At 41.1% G+C, this 18,466-nt stretch overlaps 1 protein-coding gene across 1 annotated transcript; it reads right to left on the reverse strand.

Annotated features, from left to right (window-relative positions):
- Positions 1-3,119: 3,119 nt before the first annotated feature.
- On the reverse strand, positions 3,120-10,575 carry pxdc1b (PX domain containing 1b). Its single transcript, XM_076080720.1, has 5 exons — positions 9,859-10,575; positions 4,133-4,224; positions 3,883-4,000; positions 3,681-3,792; positions 3,120-3,263 (listed from the first exon to the last, which is right to left on the reverse strand). The coding sequence occupies exons 1-5, from the start codon at positions 10,112-10,114 to the stop codon at positions 3,140-3,142; spliced, it is 702 nt and encodes a 233-aa protein (XP_075936835.1). The 5' UTR covers positions 10,115-10,575; the 3' UTR covers positions 3,120-3,139.
- Positions 10,576-18,466: the final 7,891 nt, after the last annotated feature.

Consider the following 18,466-nt stretch of genomic DNA (forward strand, 5'->3'; position numbering starts at 1 on the left):
GCCAGCCAGTCTGCGCATGCGCGTGGGTTACTCCGACTCCCAGCGGCTTCTTCTTCTTCTTCTTCTTCTTCTTCTGGTTTTACGACTCACGGCTGCATTTAGAAATTATTTTAAAATATAAATTTTAAAAAGCTATAACTGGTGCCTGATTTTTAGTATTTTAAAAATACTATCAGTGCATTTGATTTGACTTTGGAAGTAAAACAATAAAAAAAATATGCCACCATAACATTTTCTGCATTTATTCATGAATATCGATACTCACCACAAGGTGGCGCTCTAAGATAATTAACAAGGGCAACAGGCCAAACTTCCACTGCTTGTATTCTTTACATACTTTAAAATATGTGCTACATAGCTATGCTACAGTCCTGCGTTCAAAATGATAGTGTAGTATAATCAGCAAAATGTGCTGTAGCTATGAAAAGTAGTCTACTCAACATTAATATAGCCAGATGTTTTGTCGTGTTAGTAATCATATTTGTTCTGTTGGTAAACTCATTATTTGATTACGCACATTAGCAACAATTTAATTTAGTTGTCGCCAAGGATGTACTTTCCTTTTTATCTTACATGGCAGATAAATGTGGTGGAATAAGATGTACAATACCTCCCTCTGAAATGTAGAGAAGAAGAAGTAATGTATGGCTATGAAATGGAAAATACTCACATAAAGTGCAGGAACCTTGGAATTGTACTCAAATGCAGTATTGAGCAAATGTACTAGCTGCTAGTTAATGTATTTCCATCACAATTTCCACACAAAACACCAGATGAACATTTATTTTATTGGAAACATATTTGTTTTGCTTTGAGAATAATAATTTGTTACTGTCTGAATAGCTTTAAAAATATCAAACATGTTACCACATGAACTATATTTTCAAAAGGTTATAACTCATATTATCATCATTCAAGCCTTTTGATATACGTACACACACAAAGAAATCTCACATCACACATGAGCACATAAAAAAGTTACAAGTCCTAAAATGGTTAGCTTCACAGAGTGTGGCAGAAGTTTACAAAATAAATAAAATCTTTTGTGTAATATTATTTCCATATTATCCATCACACTGAATCCTCTAATTGCTGGCATGAGTGTCATTTTAGTCATAACATCGCAGAGACTGCAGAATATTTATTATGTGTTACTCCAGCCTGCAAAGAGTCCTAAGATAGACAGAGGTCTTAGTAGACATTTGAAATATGAACTAATCCAGCATTTAATAAACATGTCTTCTCTGAAAAAGAGAACATTTGTCCTTGGTATGCAAATTTAAATACAAAATGTCCTTCCATTGAACCATATTGATCGATACCACTAAGTATGCTGGGACTTTTTCCAACTGTAACTTTTATATCCTTGGATTCTAGCCGTCATTCTTGGAGAAAAGAGAAAAACAAAAAAGAAGCGTGAAATAGTTTCGCACCGTGAGAAAGGGCTGTTCTTTCTCGTGGGGTGAATGGTGATCATGACTGTGTTACTAAACAGACTCATGCGGAGGATGGTCCTGTTGAAGCCCCGTGTGCCAAATTTGTTCAGGTCCAATGCCTTTTGTATTTGGAGAGGAGGGGGGGGGGCAGGAAAGTGGAAGCATGCTGTGAGCCCACATTGTAAGGCCACAATGACTTCTGATTGACAAAACTGTTAAAAACAATGAATACAGATGGACTTCCTTTCAGTTAACCCTACACAAATATACATTTTGTTTTAATTTTCACCTGCATTCAAAACACATGTTGTGCTCCGATGAGTTCCACGGTTTAAACAAGGCACTGAGAGAAGTGAGAGTAACCCAGAAAACCTTCAAAAGGCAGGACTTTTAATCAAGTGTTTGATTATTTCCCACACTTGTTTTTTCCTATTGAAAGTTTTAGTACAGCAAGATCGTTTGTCTTCTTATGAGATAAAGAGTGGACTTGTTCCCGCGTCGCAGGCCGAGCTGCAGACTCCCACATTCAGTAAGACTCCAGTCAGCTGTCTGACTGAACCCACACGCGTCATCTTACCGAACGGGTCAGATGTGACCTCAGTTGACCCAAAAAACAAAGCTTTCTTTCCCCTATTTCATCACTCTTCACATGGCAACAACAGCGGTGAGAAGATCCAGTTGTCCACATAACGGCAAGAATGTTTCCCCGCTCTATTATATCAAATCATTTTTCTTTATAAACATAAAATAAGCAACGTCACACAAGCTACATTACAAACACATATTATAATTTATAATTCAGACAAAACCTAATAAACAATATCACAGACATCCAAAAAGGCAGCATCAAGTTCTCAATTTGGAAAGTTGTGGCAAAATGATGTCTTAATGTGTATTTTCTGTAATTTGACAGTAATCCAAGAACCAAGTAAAACACACGCATATACGGTATACTGTATGTTTATTCTATTAGCATAAAAAGCTTCATTATTTTCGCATATTTTTATGCTAAAGTTTTAAGCTGGTATTTTACAAATAAAAAAAGTTCTGGTGAAAATCGCACCGTAAACAAACGGTGACAGCACCAAAGCTTCGTGACAGCTTCCTGTATTCCCGCAGGAATAAAACACCAGAGTGGCGACACCGTGGACAAAGAAAAGGTTTAAATGAGAAGACGACAGGCGGATGTTCCTCCTGGCAAACCGGAGAATGAATGCCAAAAGATAAGACAACCGAGATATAAAAAAGACAGAGTGCTGGTTGATTCTGCTATGTTTTTCAGTAACAGTGAAAGGTCCAATACTGTAAATGTGACTCCAAGTTCAGGTTGATGTGTGGCCCTTTCCCCTCTTTGATGAATTCTTCTGAAACCTCTCCAGCTGTTTGCATCTGCTCCGGGACTGAAAGGGGCTTCACTGTTGCTGCCACAGGTTGCGTGAAATACATTAAAGCCCTCTGCAGCCGACATGCAGACAATCCTGTCAAGCTTCTTCTTCACACACTCTTGTAAGGCTCTGAATGAGGCACACTGGTGAGGTCGCTTAAAGTGGCAAAAAAAGTGGTGCTGCAGTCTTTCCGATATTTACCAGGACAAGCAGCATTTACTTGGAGCAGCTATGTGCAGCGTTGCATAGCCAGGTTCCCTTTAAGAGTACGTATTCCTCTGTGGCAGCATCAGATGTCCATCAACAGGCATCACTTGTTCATTCCAGGATGTCAGTTTCAAATGGGACCAGATGGTAGTAGGAAAGGTTGGTGACATACGCTTCTGTTTCCTCCTCACACAGGTCTGCTTCCATTGGCAGAAACTCGGTTCCATCCTCATACCTGGCAACAAAATGAAAGACACATTACTCCAAGGAGAGGATGGAACCGTTGGTCTAAAAACAGGAATCAAAAGCGTTGATTAAAACCCCCGTGTAATGGTCTACATCAATCCATAGAGACTCTATTGCTTGTACAAGTAAGAAAAAAAGTAGTCTATTTAAGAGTTCTGTAAAGTGTTGTTTTATGTGAAGGAATGTGTTCCTCTTTTGTTTCCTTCCCACACCCAGGGAAGGAAGAGGTGCACAGACACACTTCCTGTGGTTGGGTCACATTGCAAGGACTTCCCCACTCACCAAAACACTCAAGAGCAAACATGGAAATCCTGATATTTGTGGGAAAATAAGCAGTTTATTTGTTCATCTTGCAGATGGATTGACTAAAAAGAAAGAAATATTGAGGAGTGGTCTTAACACTCACGTATGTTCCACAGAGTCAGTGGAGGAGGGTCTCTCTTTTTCTTCGGGGAGACTGTGATCAAATACGATGGTCTCTGTGTTGGCCAGACAGAATCCATTTGACCGCATGATTTCTGAAAAGGTCCAGAGTGCCGGTTAAGTCATCACGACAAGCAACGGTGGCTCCATTTATTTATTCATTTTTGTATACTAGATATACATACCGGATATTTTGTATGGACTCTGGAAGCACGGCTGGATTCTGTGGACTTTGTCGTTCCTCAGCACCTGGTCCAGCGGCGATCGCTCAAAGAAAGTCAACATCACCTCCGACCTGGAATACTGTGGAGTCGGGATTGTTAGCGATCTAGTTTACAAACATCTACCTTCATGAAAACCTTCTGCTGCCCAATGGACATGCTAACAAAGTACAGACAGAAGACATCATTTGATGGGCAACAGTTAGAGACAGACCTTGCACGGCATGTTGATGGCGTTCTTCAGTAGCCGTTCCACCTCGTTCAATTTCTCCTCAATATCGCTGGCCTCTTTGATTTTTACCAGCCCTGAAACATACATGTGAATGTCTGAAATCATCCGATCTTGTGTGAGGATTTCAAAAGCAGTTCAAATCAAAAGTAATTCAACACACCAACTCTGCAATTAATCCCGTCTTTGTGAAGCCTGTAACCTTTAGGATTTGGTGATGTGTCAACTGTAAGGTTGTTGTTTTTTATCTCTGATGTTTTTTACAACCCCTGAACTTTTCACAATACAATACAACAGCATCAATAACTACAGCCTAAAGAATAACGTCAAAATATCTACAAATCTCAAGTAAAGAGTCTGAATCAAAACTATTTATGTGCCTGTGCGATAAAAAAAGGGCAGCTGCTTTGACCTTTATTGCCACCAGACTGTTGTCTGTCCAAACAAAAAGCCAGACGGGTCTGATTTTATCCCTGTAGTCTTGAAAAAGGTTGCTCCAAATGCAAGTGAAACGGTATTGGTCTGATTAGTACAGTAACCTTTTTATGAACAATGATCCCTGATATTAACCCAAAGTAGGAGGAGGGGAAAAAAACAGACTTCTTATCATTGTCTTTGGAACAAGAACACAGTGAGACGCTGTAAAACTGCCAGAGTAATTGCGAACATTTGTAAGACAGTAGTAATAACAGAGGGAAGAAATAGAGAGGAAAGCTATTCACAATGACACGTTAATCCTGCGTAACACTAGGAATGCAATTTAAGAAGCAGTGGGAGTGTAAAATCAGCACTTTTAGCAGCACAGGGCTGCCGCCCGTGTGAGCGAGCAGTCAGCACAGCATCATTTACTGCCGCGCTGACAAAGGGAAGTGGTGGGGAGAATAATGATGAAGACGGCAGCCACACTGATGAGTCTCTGTCTGATGTAAGTGGTGCAGACAAAACGCAGTCACACAGCGGTTACTGTTACATGGAAGTTCCGAGTAAGAGAGCCCAAAGCAACACAGTCACAGTCACAGTCTCATCCATTTATAATGGCCAGCGGTGATGACATCATACCCAGGGGGACGCGAGGAGTGATTGGGCAGTTTAATCATCGCCAGGAACCGACTGAGACTCCCACCCAGTCTGAACCTCATACCGCCTCTGGATCATGTTTGATTAAACTCCCTTTTTACGGTTTTTCCTGTAAATGTGACAGATATTACAAGTTTAAAAGGCTTATACTGATATATTGTGTTGTTTTGGCAAGTGTTTTTTTTCTGATGCTTGAGAGTTTATTGCCAAATATATGGAAGACACTTTCTTCAGGAAATTCAGTCAAGTTTGCTCACACAATCTGCATTTGCATATAAATATAGATAGTCATGTAAATAAAAATAATTAAATATTTAATGTTGTAAGCATATTTAAAGCAGGCCTACTGTGTGTCACAGTGTGGTTCCCCCTTTTCAACGGTGGGAGAAACTTACCAGAAGTTAAAACTAAACAATTCTCAACAAAGAATATTAGAAACCATTACATTAGTGTAATTTATGTTGATACAATGCAGGCCATTTTGTGAAACGGCTGATTCTCATGGTCGATTCGGAGCATTAACAGCAGTGTACGTCTTAAGCGGAAACAAAGCCAGGATGATGAACTTCACCACAGAAACTACACCCAGTCGTGTTAGCTGTTATCCTTGTCAACACATTAGTTACGTTTATGTTCTGCTATGTAGGACTCTAACATTATGAATCCACTGCTCATTATTTATTATTAGGTGCAGGCACCCAGGGTGCACATGGAAACAGGGTGGGGTCAGGAAGAATGTATTATGGTATTATCAGAGGGTGTGTGAGGGACCCCCTTAAAATGCTGTTTCTCCTCCATGACATACTAACAGTTTGGTCATGGAGTAGAGAGGCTCAAACATGCTGCATAAGACTGAGGATGTCTCTTTTTCATTTCAGACTTCAGAGGTTTTTTTAAGGATGCATGACTCAGACAATTCAAACATCTTTTAATTCATTAAAAACTGCTGTAATGCATTAAAACAAAACAAAAGCACAAACTAGCAGACTGTGTGGAGTACTGAGCTATAACAGGCCTGCTTTGATGTACAAAAGAGAAGTATGCGTGGTACTTTTTTGCAACGGCTCGGTGATGGTTGCGCAAGATTTAATCGCGAATAACCACAGTGGATCTGATGTGTGTTGCTGTAATTTGAATTCGCACGCCTCCCCTAAATAGAGACATCAGATTCAACGCATATACCTGCTGCCATCCGAAGCATAAGAGGGGACGTTAATGTGCTGTTGTGGCTGACAGATATCTACTCTGCATTCCTGGCATCACTACAATAAACATAATCACATTCTGTGCGGTTAGACGTGTCGACTGGTTGAAGATGAAGGTAAAACACTGAATAAAGGGGGTTTCTGCAGAGGTCTATCTGGCTCGCATCCATCAAATGAAGTGTATGAAAAGGCAGAAAACTTGGGTGAGCAGTGCTGACTTTGTGCGAGCAGGAGGGCGGCACATAATGCCATCAATCTTGACACCAAAATTGCTGTGTGCCACTTAAGTGAAACCACTCCCGCTGCACCTCTCCTCCCACTGTAAATCAACCAAAGTACCACACAACACAGCGAGTTTCATCCCCAAACACTACGAAATATAATATGTTGTGTGTATATTTTATCTCAGAGTTGCTGTTTGTGACAATTACAGGGTTGTCCACTGGATAATGTCTTCAAAGACTTTGTTTTTTCTCCTAACAGGGTCCCTAGTGTATTTCCTCCAATTTCCTCTGAAAGGGTCTATTTCCTGTCTGGCCTTCTAGTGTGGTCTTCTTCAAAATGCGGTTGTTCCTTTATGCCCTTCACTCTAAATTACCTCCAATGAGCTTAAGAGGCAGTGTTTATCATGTTCAGTAACAGTACATGGATGCCACATGGAAGTTTTGTTGTATGCGCATGTCTCGTATTTCTTTGTAATTCCACACTTAAGTTACCCGTCTGTTAGTTGTGTGACAACGCGCCGTGTTGACAAGCCACTTCTTCACGTATTAGCTGAAATAACACAGTAGAAGTAGATGCACAACAGGAACTGCACTGTGTACAAGTCATCCTCAAAGACATTATCTGAAGAGTCATCGCATGTGGTAAGCATCAGCTGCTTCACAGCCATCTCCTGCATGGATCTGATAAGCACATGTCGGCAGCCTGCTTCATCACCTCACCACTAACTCTGCTCAGTTTTGTCATGGAGGTATTTCTGGACGCCTCATTCAACAAGCAGAGGACGTCCAAACTCAGTGAACTTCCATGTCCATGAGAGTGTCCGGCTACGCGCATTTCTTTTCCCCTTGTTTCCGGTCTTTATGCTATGCTAAGCTAAGCTAACCAGCTGCTGGTTGTAGCTCCTATCTAACAGACATACATGTGAGCGATATCGATTTTCTCATCTAACCTTAAACAAGTGAGCGGATGAGTTTATTTCCCAAGATGTCAAACTATTCTTTGAATACTGGCACTAATTTTCAGTGGCCATAATATAACATAATATAACACCCTTCAGGTTGTAAATTCTATGAATGTAATGTAATCTATTCCATAAATCTGTTATGAGGGAAGGAGTAATGTAATGTCCAGTGACCCTCCTTTGTTAATGTGGGAATTAGCGCTGTAATAACCAACTGAGATGATGATTCATCAGTGTCCAAGAACACACTGTTGAGTATTTCTTAAGTAGGTAGTAGTGAATGAGAGTAAGAGGGAGTGATTTCGGACACAGCTTGTGTCCGAATTCCTCGGTGGAATCCGTCTCACATGGAATGTGAGCAAACGCTTCCTGTCTGTGTTCACCCGGGGGTCACATGTAAGGTAAGTGTAAAGGGGCCTTCGCCGACCAGAGGGACTAAATATGGGAAGTCCACTCCTCCGTCTCTCTCTCCCTCTCTCTCATCATCCTGACATCCGTCTGGAAGCTCTGCACGCCTTCCTTGTTGCTTAGACGCAGCACAGAAACAGAAAAACACCAGCGGAGCCAGAAACTGGAGCAAAGCGGAATGAGAAAGGCCAGAGCCACACTTTTTCAAAGAGACTTTCAATCTAAGTGGCGATTAGAGGGGATGCAAATGAAATATTGAACAGAGGTAGGAATTAAAGAAAGGCCATTAGGAGAATGTTATTAACCCTGTGGCTGGGTATCCATCGCATAAATTGTCAAAGCAGCTTGAGTCACTAAAGTAACACTGAGGTCTCCTTCAGTGCCGGATCTGATCCATTCATCATATGAAGGGTGACACAGACAGTAAAAAAAAAAAAAAAAAGAAGTGAAAAGTGAGTCATGAGATCCAAAATGTCTCTTCCTAAAATGCACTGCAGACTGCACTGGCAGCAGCGGAGCAGTGAGCTGTCAACAAGCTCGTCGGCTATTTCAGTGCACGGCCAGGAAGCGAAGCTTTTCAGTCACCACTGAGGGGATGTTTCCAAAACATTCGTATAGGCTCAGTGGGTAGAGACAAAAGGGAAGTGGCAAGGAACAGGAACAAGTCGGGAGCTTTGCCAAACTTGTTGGCAGTGTCAAAGGTCCAAACCCTGAGGGCCCTGGGTTTAGGATAGATATGGCAAAAGACTGCCCTCTACAAAGCCCTGCAGCTTTGCCATTCAACCTGTAAATCAAGTTATTTTTTTCGGGGACAGAATCAAGAATTGTCATCTCACAGCTGGTTATATCTCAGCTCTGGTCTTTACTCTGCAGAGTTTAGAGTTCCCCCTGTGTTGTTTGGGCTCACTCCCACACCGCTAGATATTAGGGACACATCTGTCATCGCCTTTGATTAAAGCAGAACTGGGGTCAGTTCCTGAGCACCAGATAATAGCATGCTCAGACCGCCCAGTAACATCCCCCCCCCCCCCCCCCCCCCCCCCCTAAAGAGTTATGGTGCGTCAGATGCAGAGCGCAAATTCCACATGGAAGTCAGAGTTGGTAGTTCTCTCCAGTGGGGAATCCAACTTTTAGGCCACAATGAGGTGCATTTGTGTTGCAGCAAAGAAGAGAAGGATTTCAGTGATGATCAACACAAACTTAAACTAAAAGTGAATAATAGATATCATCATGAAACTTCTGCAGTTGATAACTTACATTAAAACGATTTTTTTTTTTGTATGGAAAGTTTCTGAAATGTGTCGTTTAAATATGCAAATGAGGCATTATCTAATGCAAACTTTTAATAACTTTATTTATAGAGCACTTTTCAAAACAGATGTTTTAAAAAAAATTACTTTTGCTTAAAGTATGTGAAATCTGCAGATGCAAATAGACAACAAGTATAAAATAAACACCTAAATGTGTTTGGATGTTTTCTTCCCACTAGTCTGAAAGAACAAATGTTACGGAATTGATCAGTGCATAAAAACAATTTTTCTTTTTTGTCTTGCCTTTATTTAAGTCCTTTATCAAGCAAATATTTGGTATTTAGTTCCTCCTTCTTAATTGTTTGTTGCAGCCCAATTATATATAGTAGCCTAGAGCAGAAGAGAAAGTTGAGGGGCCCCCAGCCACCTCCTGCCCATGGCCCCATAATCTGCAGCTACGCCTTTGATCCGAATTCAACCCTAAAAATGTATAATAATAGAAACAACATTTGTGACACTCTGTCACTGTTTTAAATACTCTACCACCTTCCTGTCGTATAACTGTCACATTCCCATCAGACCCACCTTCTATCAGCGGAGACTTGGACAGCTCTCTTCTGTCCTCAGGAAAGGACTCCACCAGTCTCTTAAACAGCCGCCCCAGATCGGCGTAACTCCGATGCAAGTATAAAATGTTCCTGTCGGACCACTCCGTCCGGATCTCGAAGAACTCCTCTTCCTCTCCCCGCTGGCTGATGATGAGTCTCCGGATCCCGTTGACCCAGCAGTCCCGGACAAACATGTTGACCAGAGACGTGCCTTCAAACACGGCCGATGCCATTCCTCAGACGTCAGTCCAGCATGCTGGGGCGGGCCGGCGGACAGCAGGGCGAGTCGGAGGATTTGAAAATAATAATAATAATAATAATAATAAAAAATCTGGAAGGAAAGACAACTTCAGTAACTTTTCGCTCTGGAAGCAGCTGTGAGTACGCACGAGCAGGATGAGGATTTGCTCAGCCCATCACACGGCGTCATCTCTCAAACGTGGCATGATCTGAAAAAAACAAAAAAGCAGACTTTAGAGTCATAGATACCGCCCCTGCAACAATTGATTTGCCCATCGATCCGACAAATGTTTACTTTTCTGTCATCTTTGGCAAGACGTCGACGAGATTCAAAATAACAAGTCCAAAGAGCTCTGAAAGTATAAAGTGCTGCTCCCTCCTCCAGTGCGCATTTAGTTTCCTAAAATCCAGAGCATGTCACTTCACACTGTCTGGATGAGCTTTTCTTCCAGCACAGTTTCCTCCCCTCTCCTTCCTCCCTCCTTCCTTCCTCTCTCCTTGACAACAGGGTATTATTATGCAAAGAATGCAAAGGGCTGCAAAGACTAAACTGTCCATCTCCTTATTTGTAGGAGAAATAGCTTATGTTTGCTCTTTTTCTTTATTCAAACAACTCTGATTACCTCTGGATGTGATGCCATTTGCCACGTCGCTCCTTAAATCTGGATACTTAATCTGAAAATGAGTTGTTTGGAAATAATAACCACAGAAAAAAAAATTCTTGTGCCAGCAAAGGAGCATTAACATTTGCCTGTGCAAGCGTCTCCATTTCTGACCTCACATAACTCACGTCTCCACTAAATACCAGTATTTTAGCCAATATTTAGCCACAGCAAAAAAAAAGATGCACTTCAGCATAATGTCCTCTGTCAGTGAGACTAAAAAAGGAGCAGATTGTTTCTGCATTGCATGACTGAGCGGCACACTAATGTTTCACCAGCAAAAGAGCTTCACAGGAGGTCATGGCTGAGTCAAGTAATGGTGATTCAGCTGTAATGAACTACTGCAAATGGTTCTGGTAAAAGCAATTCATAGCAATACAGGAAGTAGCATGCTCACTGCAAGTAAAAGCAAGCTGTAGAACACTGGGCAGACACACACATGCACACAGAGCTGTGCAGAAAACAGAGTATTGTGCTGTTGAGATTAGAGAAAGCAATCCTGCTGTAATGTGCACATTACATTTTACGAGACAGAGCAGGTGGCTGCTGCAAAGCTCTGCATTCGTGCACGTTTTCAGCTCGCAATTGCACCTTTGTGAGTGTTTCAGTCTCGCTATTGCAAATGTTACGACTCCAAACACAGCGATGCAGCCAGTCGGGGGAAATATAAAGTGTGAATTTGCCAGACTTAAAACTGTGCAAAGAGTCCTCCTTTCACGTGTGGCAGTTTCATATTCGGCCCGTTCAGTTCCTGGTTGCGTCGTAGAGAGGTGGCATATTGGATGGTGATGCTGTCAAAGTGTCTGCATTCAGAAGATGTTACAAGATAGAAAATAGGGAAACATAGATGAAAAGATAGGAACTATTCTGAAGAGTGAGGGACTACTGCTTCTCCGAAAGTTCCACCTCATCATATTCCATTATGCACTTGACCTTTCATGTTATTTCCCGGTACTATTCTGTGTTATTGTCTAGAAAAGTAAACTCCCTTCTGACAGTGTTTTATGTAGGCTATGGTGGAACCAGATTTGTAGTCGTGATCATAATTCCCTAATAAGCAGCTTCTTTAAATGCATCTTTCCTCATACTGGTGACTTTAAAATGGAGATGAGACCGATTGAATTAACTACTTCTTGCTTTATGAGAACAATGTCTGAAGTAACATGCTTGACTAATACTAAACATACAATACTTTGGTAGTTTTGTGAGAGTATTGAATATTGAATATTGAAAGGGAAACATAAAGAATGCCGTGGAGCAAAACGTGATCAGCCATCTCAGTGTTTGCTTGCAGAACAGAATATTACAGAGAGCTCCTGTCCGCTGTGTGCACAGTGACCTGTATCATTACGGCAGAAAGTATAGAGTGGGAAGAAAATGACTGTGATGCGCTGTGATCATAAAATAGCTGTTGTTGAATTGTCATACAGTGAGATGAGATGTGAGATGCAGCTTTGTATAAACCTACAGAGACAGAGGTGAATCATACTGAACAGCAACCAAACCCCAAACGTTACCGTTCCTCTGCTATATGGCCGGCCTTTACTGGAACAAAAGCAGAGACATTAAGAGATAGAGAGTGAGGTTCGAGGTTTGAGGTTTTGATTACGCTTCTGTGAGTGAGTTCAACCTCAGCGGACCGCGTCGAAGAACCACGATTTTCTGAGTAACATCGGACTGGCTTCCAGAGAGAGAATCAAACTGTGAGGAGAAATCTATACAGCCAGTAAGCCTAGCTGATGCTCCAAAATGATAAATCTGTTGGCCTTTGTCTGCCAACTTTAAATTAGGTCCAAATGAACTTCTTTGCCATTCAGCTCTCCCAAACGGCAGTTTTGCAGCACTGAGGTTTTATTGAACAAAAGAGATGTGTTTTTTCAAAGTAGCTTTGCATCTGAAAGGTTTTATGTTACGTTGCAAAAGTCTAACTAAAGTAAATGAAGCCGAGCTAACTGCTCCGTGGGGCAGCGTTTTGAGCAAAATGCTAACATCATCAGCATGCTAATATGCTTACAATGGCAATGTTAACATGCTGATGTTTAGCATCTTAGTTTAGTGTGCTAACATTTATGTTTCAGACGAAACACAAATTAGTATTAGTTTCTTTAGTTTATTATTTGATTGTAACCAACATGCTGGACAAATCAAAATTTTGACGTGATGATGAAGCTAGATTAAAAGTCAGAGGAACACCAAACACACTCAGATTCATCCTCTGTGCACCAAGAACGCCTGTACCAAATGTCATGGCAATCCATCCGATAGTTATTGAGATATTTCACTGAAAAATAAATGTGGTGGTGCTAGATGAAAAGTCAAGGGATCAACACAGTCATTAGGGTTCATCCTCTGGGGACCATGAATGTCTGTATTCATAGCAATCCATACAATAGCTGTTAAGATACTAAACAGACAAACAGCCCATCCCTAACTTTAAAGTGTTCGAAAACATGGGAGCACGTCCTTCTGTGAAATAATCTCTCTCTTACTGACACTATAGTTTGACTTTTTCCAAGTATGGAGATGCTTTCGCTGCACTTAAAGCTCGAATGATTACAGAATGATTGTATTACACAGAAAAACCGCCTCAGTAGTATCAGAAAACCCCTTCTCTCCCTGTGTAATAATACGATCTGTCTGTTTTGAACCGGGCTTCAATCTGTGGTTTGCCCACATTTACAGAGTCAGCACATTCTGTCTCAATACCTCATTCCAGCATAATTCCTCAGAAAGAGTATAAGCTTTAAATGGAGAAATAGACTTTTGCCCACTCAACCCTAAAGGCCTTTTCGTGCAGAATTTTTAAACACATTTGTCTCTCGTTGCAACAGAGCCGAGGCCAAAACCCTGTGGGGGAGAAAAGCAAGAGAGAGGAATCGTTGAGGGTTGGTTTGTTTGACGAGAGGCTGATGTGTCACCAGATAGAGGACAGTTTGTTCGTGTGATAGAGGGATAGGAAAAAACGCTCCAAATTGAGGAGCCAGTCTGCACTTTTAATGGACTAATTTAGGATTAGCAACTGGGTTTAGGTTTGAAATAATGATTTTGCTTAGGGTAGGAAAAGGATTAATTCAGGATTAAGAACTTTTTTTTAGTTTTCAACATTTAAGACCTCACGACACTAAAGACCTTTCAAAAAAGTTTCACATTTTGGAAAATATTCACATTTGATTTTTTGCTGACGAGAAGACTGATACCACTCTCACATCTGTCCATCAAGTACGAATCGGGAGTCAGGAGAGAGTTAGCTTAGCTTAGCATAAAGAATGGAAACAGGGGGGGGAAAGCGAGCCTGGCTCTACGCAAAGGTTCAAAAAAAAAAAAAGAATCTGCCAGAAGGTACAGCCGCTTATAAGCGTGTTAACTCATTTCTAAAAAGAAAGTAACGAGAAGAAACCTTGAAGGAAAAGCTAACGAAAAAAACTTTTAGTGGCGCATTCAGTGGGGTCTATATAAAGTGGATGTTTAGCTTGTAACTTGGGTGGTGGACCAACAACATACAAAGGCTGATATTTTGGGCCTTGATTATCACCCTAGTAAAATGTTACACCCATGTTTAATTATGCAGTTGAGAGAAGGGAAATTAGAGTTTCTACAGCTCCTGTTTACTAATATGCCACTCCCTCAATGCCTTCTGCCACGCCCTAGACCTACAGTCATGGTGTTAAATGATGCCCCAAATTAAAAGAACTTCTGTAGATTTCTACATGAAAATCACCTGTGAACAACAGAGAAATGACCGCCAGTTTCAAAGTCATTCCACCCCAGTTGCTCCTGCAAACCCTCGTCCCTTCCCTCGAAGCAAACATCAATTTCAACCACTGACAAGGCCGTATGCTTCGGCCGTGCTCACAAGCCTGCTTCTCTGCCCTTGTAAATCCTATGCCAGCCCACCGTTCTTTTAGAAAATCAAACATCAGAGGCTCGTAAAGCAAGACTGTTCAGAAAGGAAGAGAAAAGGGGGAGAAACAGAAAGATGGACACATCTGTCAGTGAACAAAGAACATCTGCGTTGATGGAAACAGGCGTTCCCTTTTCATTGACAAGTATTGGGAGTTGTGGCGGAGCTTTGCTCTGAGGAAGTCATTCTGGAGCCATAACTCTGTCCTCGTCCACAACAGCAGACAAAACCCAATGAAGAGTGCAGGAGCTGGGGTGAAAGTGGGTTAGCGAACCGCCTGAGTGTTTTTAACAGGCTGTATAATGGACTGAGGTTGTCTTCACTGAGCATCTGCTGGACCTAGTGTTTTATGGCCTCATCCTTATTGTGTCTCCAGCGAAGCTTGGAGAGCAGAGGCCCTAAAAGTCAAGGCACACCGAACGTCTGCCTGCTTTATTTCCCCTCTATGGAGATCCAAGCTCCAACAACAAAAGTCATGAATCACATCTTTATGTGCATTTGTTGTCTTTCTTGTTCCAGCACTTCGGTAACGCTGCTCAATGTAAATGAACTGCACCATTACAACATGTGGAAATATTCTATGTGCATCGATTTATTCAAGTTCCCTAACTATCCGTTTCCAGGACACATGGGATCTCCATTTTCAATTTAAAAGAAAGTTGTGTATGTTTGAATGCTTGACCACACACACAATGAGTTTGTAAAGAAAGTTTCCCCAATGGACCCGCTAAAGTTTCAGGAGGACTTAAAGAACATTGACATTTGGGGGGAAAAAAGACTATTCTCAGCAGAAAGTGCACAGACACAAAACTGATTATGTGCCTCGCAGCAGTTTTGCAAAAATAATTTGATTTCTTATACAGGGACACGAATTGTTCATATGTTTTGGGACTACATTACGTTGAAAATGACGGTTAGGTTTAGGCAACCAAAAACACCGCTGTGTCTGATGGCGCAGTTGAAAGTCAGGTATTTGTTGGAACATCCACCTTCCGCCCACCATAAGCAATCTTTTTTTGATATTAAAAACTACATCACTTGCTCCAACTGTTGCTTCGTCACATGGATGCATTTAATGTTGCATTGTGTGTCCACCACGAAAAAGGATCCTAATTTACTTTGGCATTATTTTCATCCTGAGCTAAAAAAAAAGAAAAAAAAAAAAAAAGTTAAACACAAATACATTTCATGACTGTCACAACCCGCCATGACACTGGGCTGTTATTTCTTGATCGGGAGAAGTGACTTCAATTCAAGCTAGCTGGTTCCTCCAGTGCCAATGCTAAGCTAACTGTCTCTTGGCTCCAACTTCATACTTTAGGTACAAACATGAGAGTTGTATCAATCTTCTCATGGCAAGTAAGTGACTAAGGATATTTCCCAAAAAGTTGAACTATTCTTTCCCGATTTATGACACTTGGAAAAGTTCTGGGTCAAACAGAAATGTAATTACAGACACGAGGCAGGTTTCAAAATGGCTCGGTCTCCACTGAAAAGCAGGTGGTCATACACAGGTAATCCATCCAAGTACAGCAAACAAATCCAGACAGGCAAAAGCCAAAAAAAACTGAAAACAAGGCAAAGTTCAAAAACAGATCGCTTACACTTGTGAATTATTGGAAAGCAATGAGCACAGGGGTTGAACAAAGACAATCCAGCAGCAGAACAGGGAGCATATAAACAAGGTAGACTAATGGCAACATCAGAGGCAGGTGAGTAATTGAGGACAGGTGTGAATAATCAGAGAGGCAGGAAACATACAGAGACAGGGGAATGAATAACCTAAGAAAAGGAAAAAAACACCCAACAACAGAAAACCCAAACAAAACCAAAGATGAAAAAACACACATATAAAGAAGGAAAAAGCATATATTGCACAAACAAAAGTGCCCAAGCTTCATCTTAACAAACTGGTCACGCAACATAATAAATCATAAACTGTATGACACAAAGTCAGACACTGTCTTCAGCAGCACACACCATTAACCACTGTACAGGTCCATGATTTACTGGGCATACTGGGACAGAGGTCTCAACTAATGGAATAATGTCTCCATGACCGACACTTTAATCTGCGGTGAGACCTCCAGCTTGCAACTTTACCATATAAATCTGAGATACACTGTAGCGCCCAGGCTGTGAGTTACACCCTGTTCGATTTTTTATATAAATTGCTTTATAATGGGAAACTTAATCAAAGGAAATATATTTTTTTTTACATTTTTTAGTCCAGCCTACACAAAGTAAGATGTCATTAAAACACTTAATGATAATGGTAACACCTGCAGGACTATCATCTGCCAGAAGCACGTGTCCCATCTGCCTGGATGTCAACATTAATGCTGTTCTAGCTACACGCCTCCATTACTTTCACTGTGAATAAGCAACCACAGGTGCCTCACAATAACACGATTTACTGCTTCATATAACACTGTCAAGTGAGGATAATAACCATCCCCTGAATGCACTTGCAACCTTGAATGCCACGTGATTTCACCGAGCTGTGTTAGAAGCGACTGCTTAGTTCTTAAATTTAAACTTTTCTTTCCGTTGCAGCACGATGTCTCAGATCTGATTGTCTCTAAACGAGGCAAAAACACCAAATCAGATGTGGTGTTTGATATTTTATACACTTTCCGGGTAACTATCACATTGTGTGGTTTCCCTTCTGAGAATGATTAACATATTTGATGATGGACTTTGCATGTGTACGTCTCAGCAGGTCAGATGAGTATCGTAAGGCTGAGGCTGCGATCACACTAATATGCCAGAAATGGAACTTGCATATCTCATTGTGAGTGCAGAGCGGATTCAAATGTATCTTGCATACAAACAACAAATGTCCGTAGCAAAAATATTGGGTTTCTACTCTTGTAAGTCCAGTATGGAACACTGAACTTCATATTTAAAATATGAGATTTCAGGAAACTATTTGTCTTGTGCACAGTCCATACAATAAATACCTTAAAATATATTCTCCAGAAGATCAAATGAAAGAGAAAATTTAAATCAAGCACTCATGTAACATTTGTTTTTATCATACCAATGGGGCACAGTGAGGAGCACAACCCCCTCATGCAGCCCATGATGCACAATGGGCTCTTAAAAACCACTAATTGACTTCCAGGGCCATCCTGTTGTACGAGAAAACGAAGCAAATTCCCAGAATCCGCCCTTTGCTGTTTTTCCTCTGCGTCTCAAAGGCTGCGCCCGGGGCTCCTGGTGCGATAGTTCAGTATTTAACATGGTAAAAGACTGTATGCTTGCAGATAAACTCTGTGAAAACTCAAGCAAAATCTGAACACTCTTCAGGTTATGTGTAATTTTAGATAGATTGAGTTTCTCATTCAAGGAAATATGTTTTTTTGGAGGTTTAGAAACCCCAAAACTTTTTTAAACACAGATATAATAATACAAATATATGTCAATTCATGTCAGCTGTCAGCAGTGGGGGGAAGTACATTTACTCATGTATTGTACTTAAGTACAGTTTTCTAGGGTATTTTCTGGCATATTTCTATGTTATGCTACTTTATACTTCTACTCCACTATATTCTGGTGGGGAATATTGTACTTTTTTACTCCAGTTCAATTATTCGACAGATTTAGTTACTTTCCATTGTGGTATCACCACTGAATACTTCTTCCACAGCTGGCTGTCATCTTCTTTATTAAAGCCTCCTGCTGTGTGTTCATGTACTGTAAAGATATACAAGCACACACCCTGGTGGACAAAAGACTAAACTTAGTCCACCAATCCGGATTGCAGTTCCACGCCAGCC

The sequence above is a fragment of the Anarhichas minor genome, unplaced genomic scaffold (genome assembly GCF_050575085.1).
Source record: "Anarhichas minor isolate MPS153535 unplaced genomic scaffold, ASM5057508v1 ptg000074l, whole genome shotgun sequence".
NCBI classification, from domain to species: Eukaryota; Metazoa; Chordata; class Actinopteri; order Perciformes; family Anarhichadidae; genus Anarhichas; species Anarhichas minor.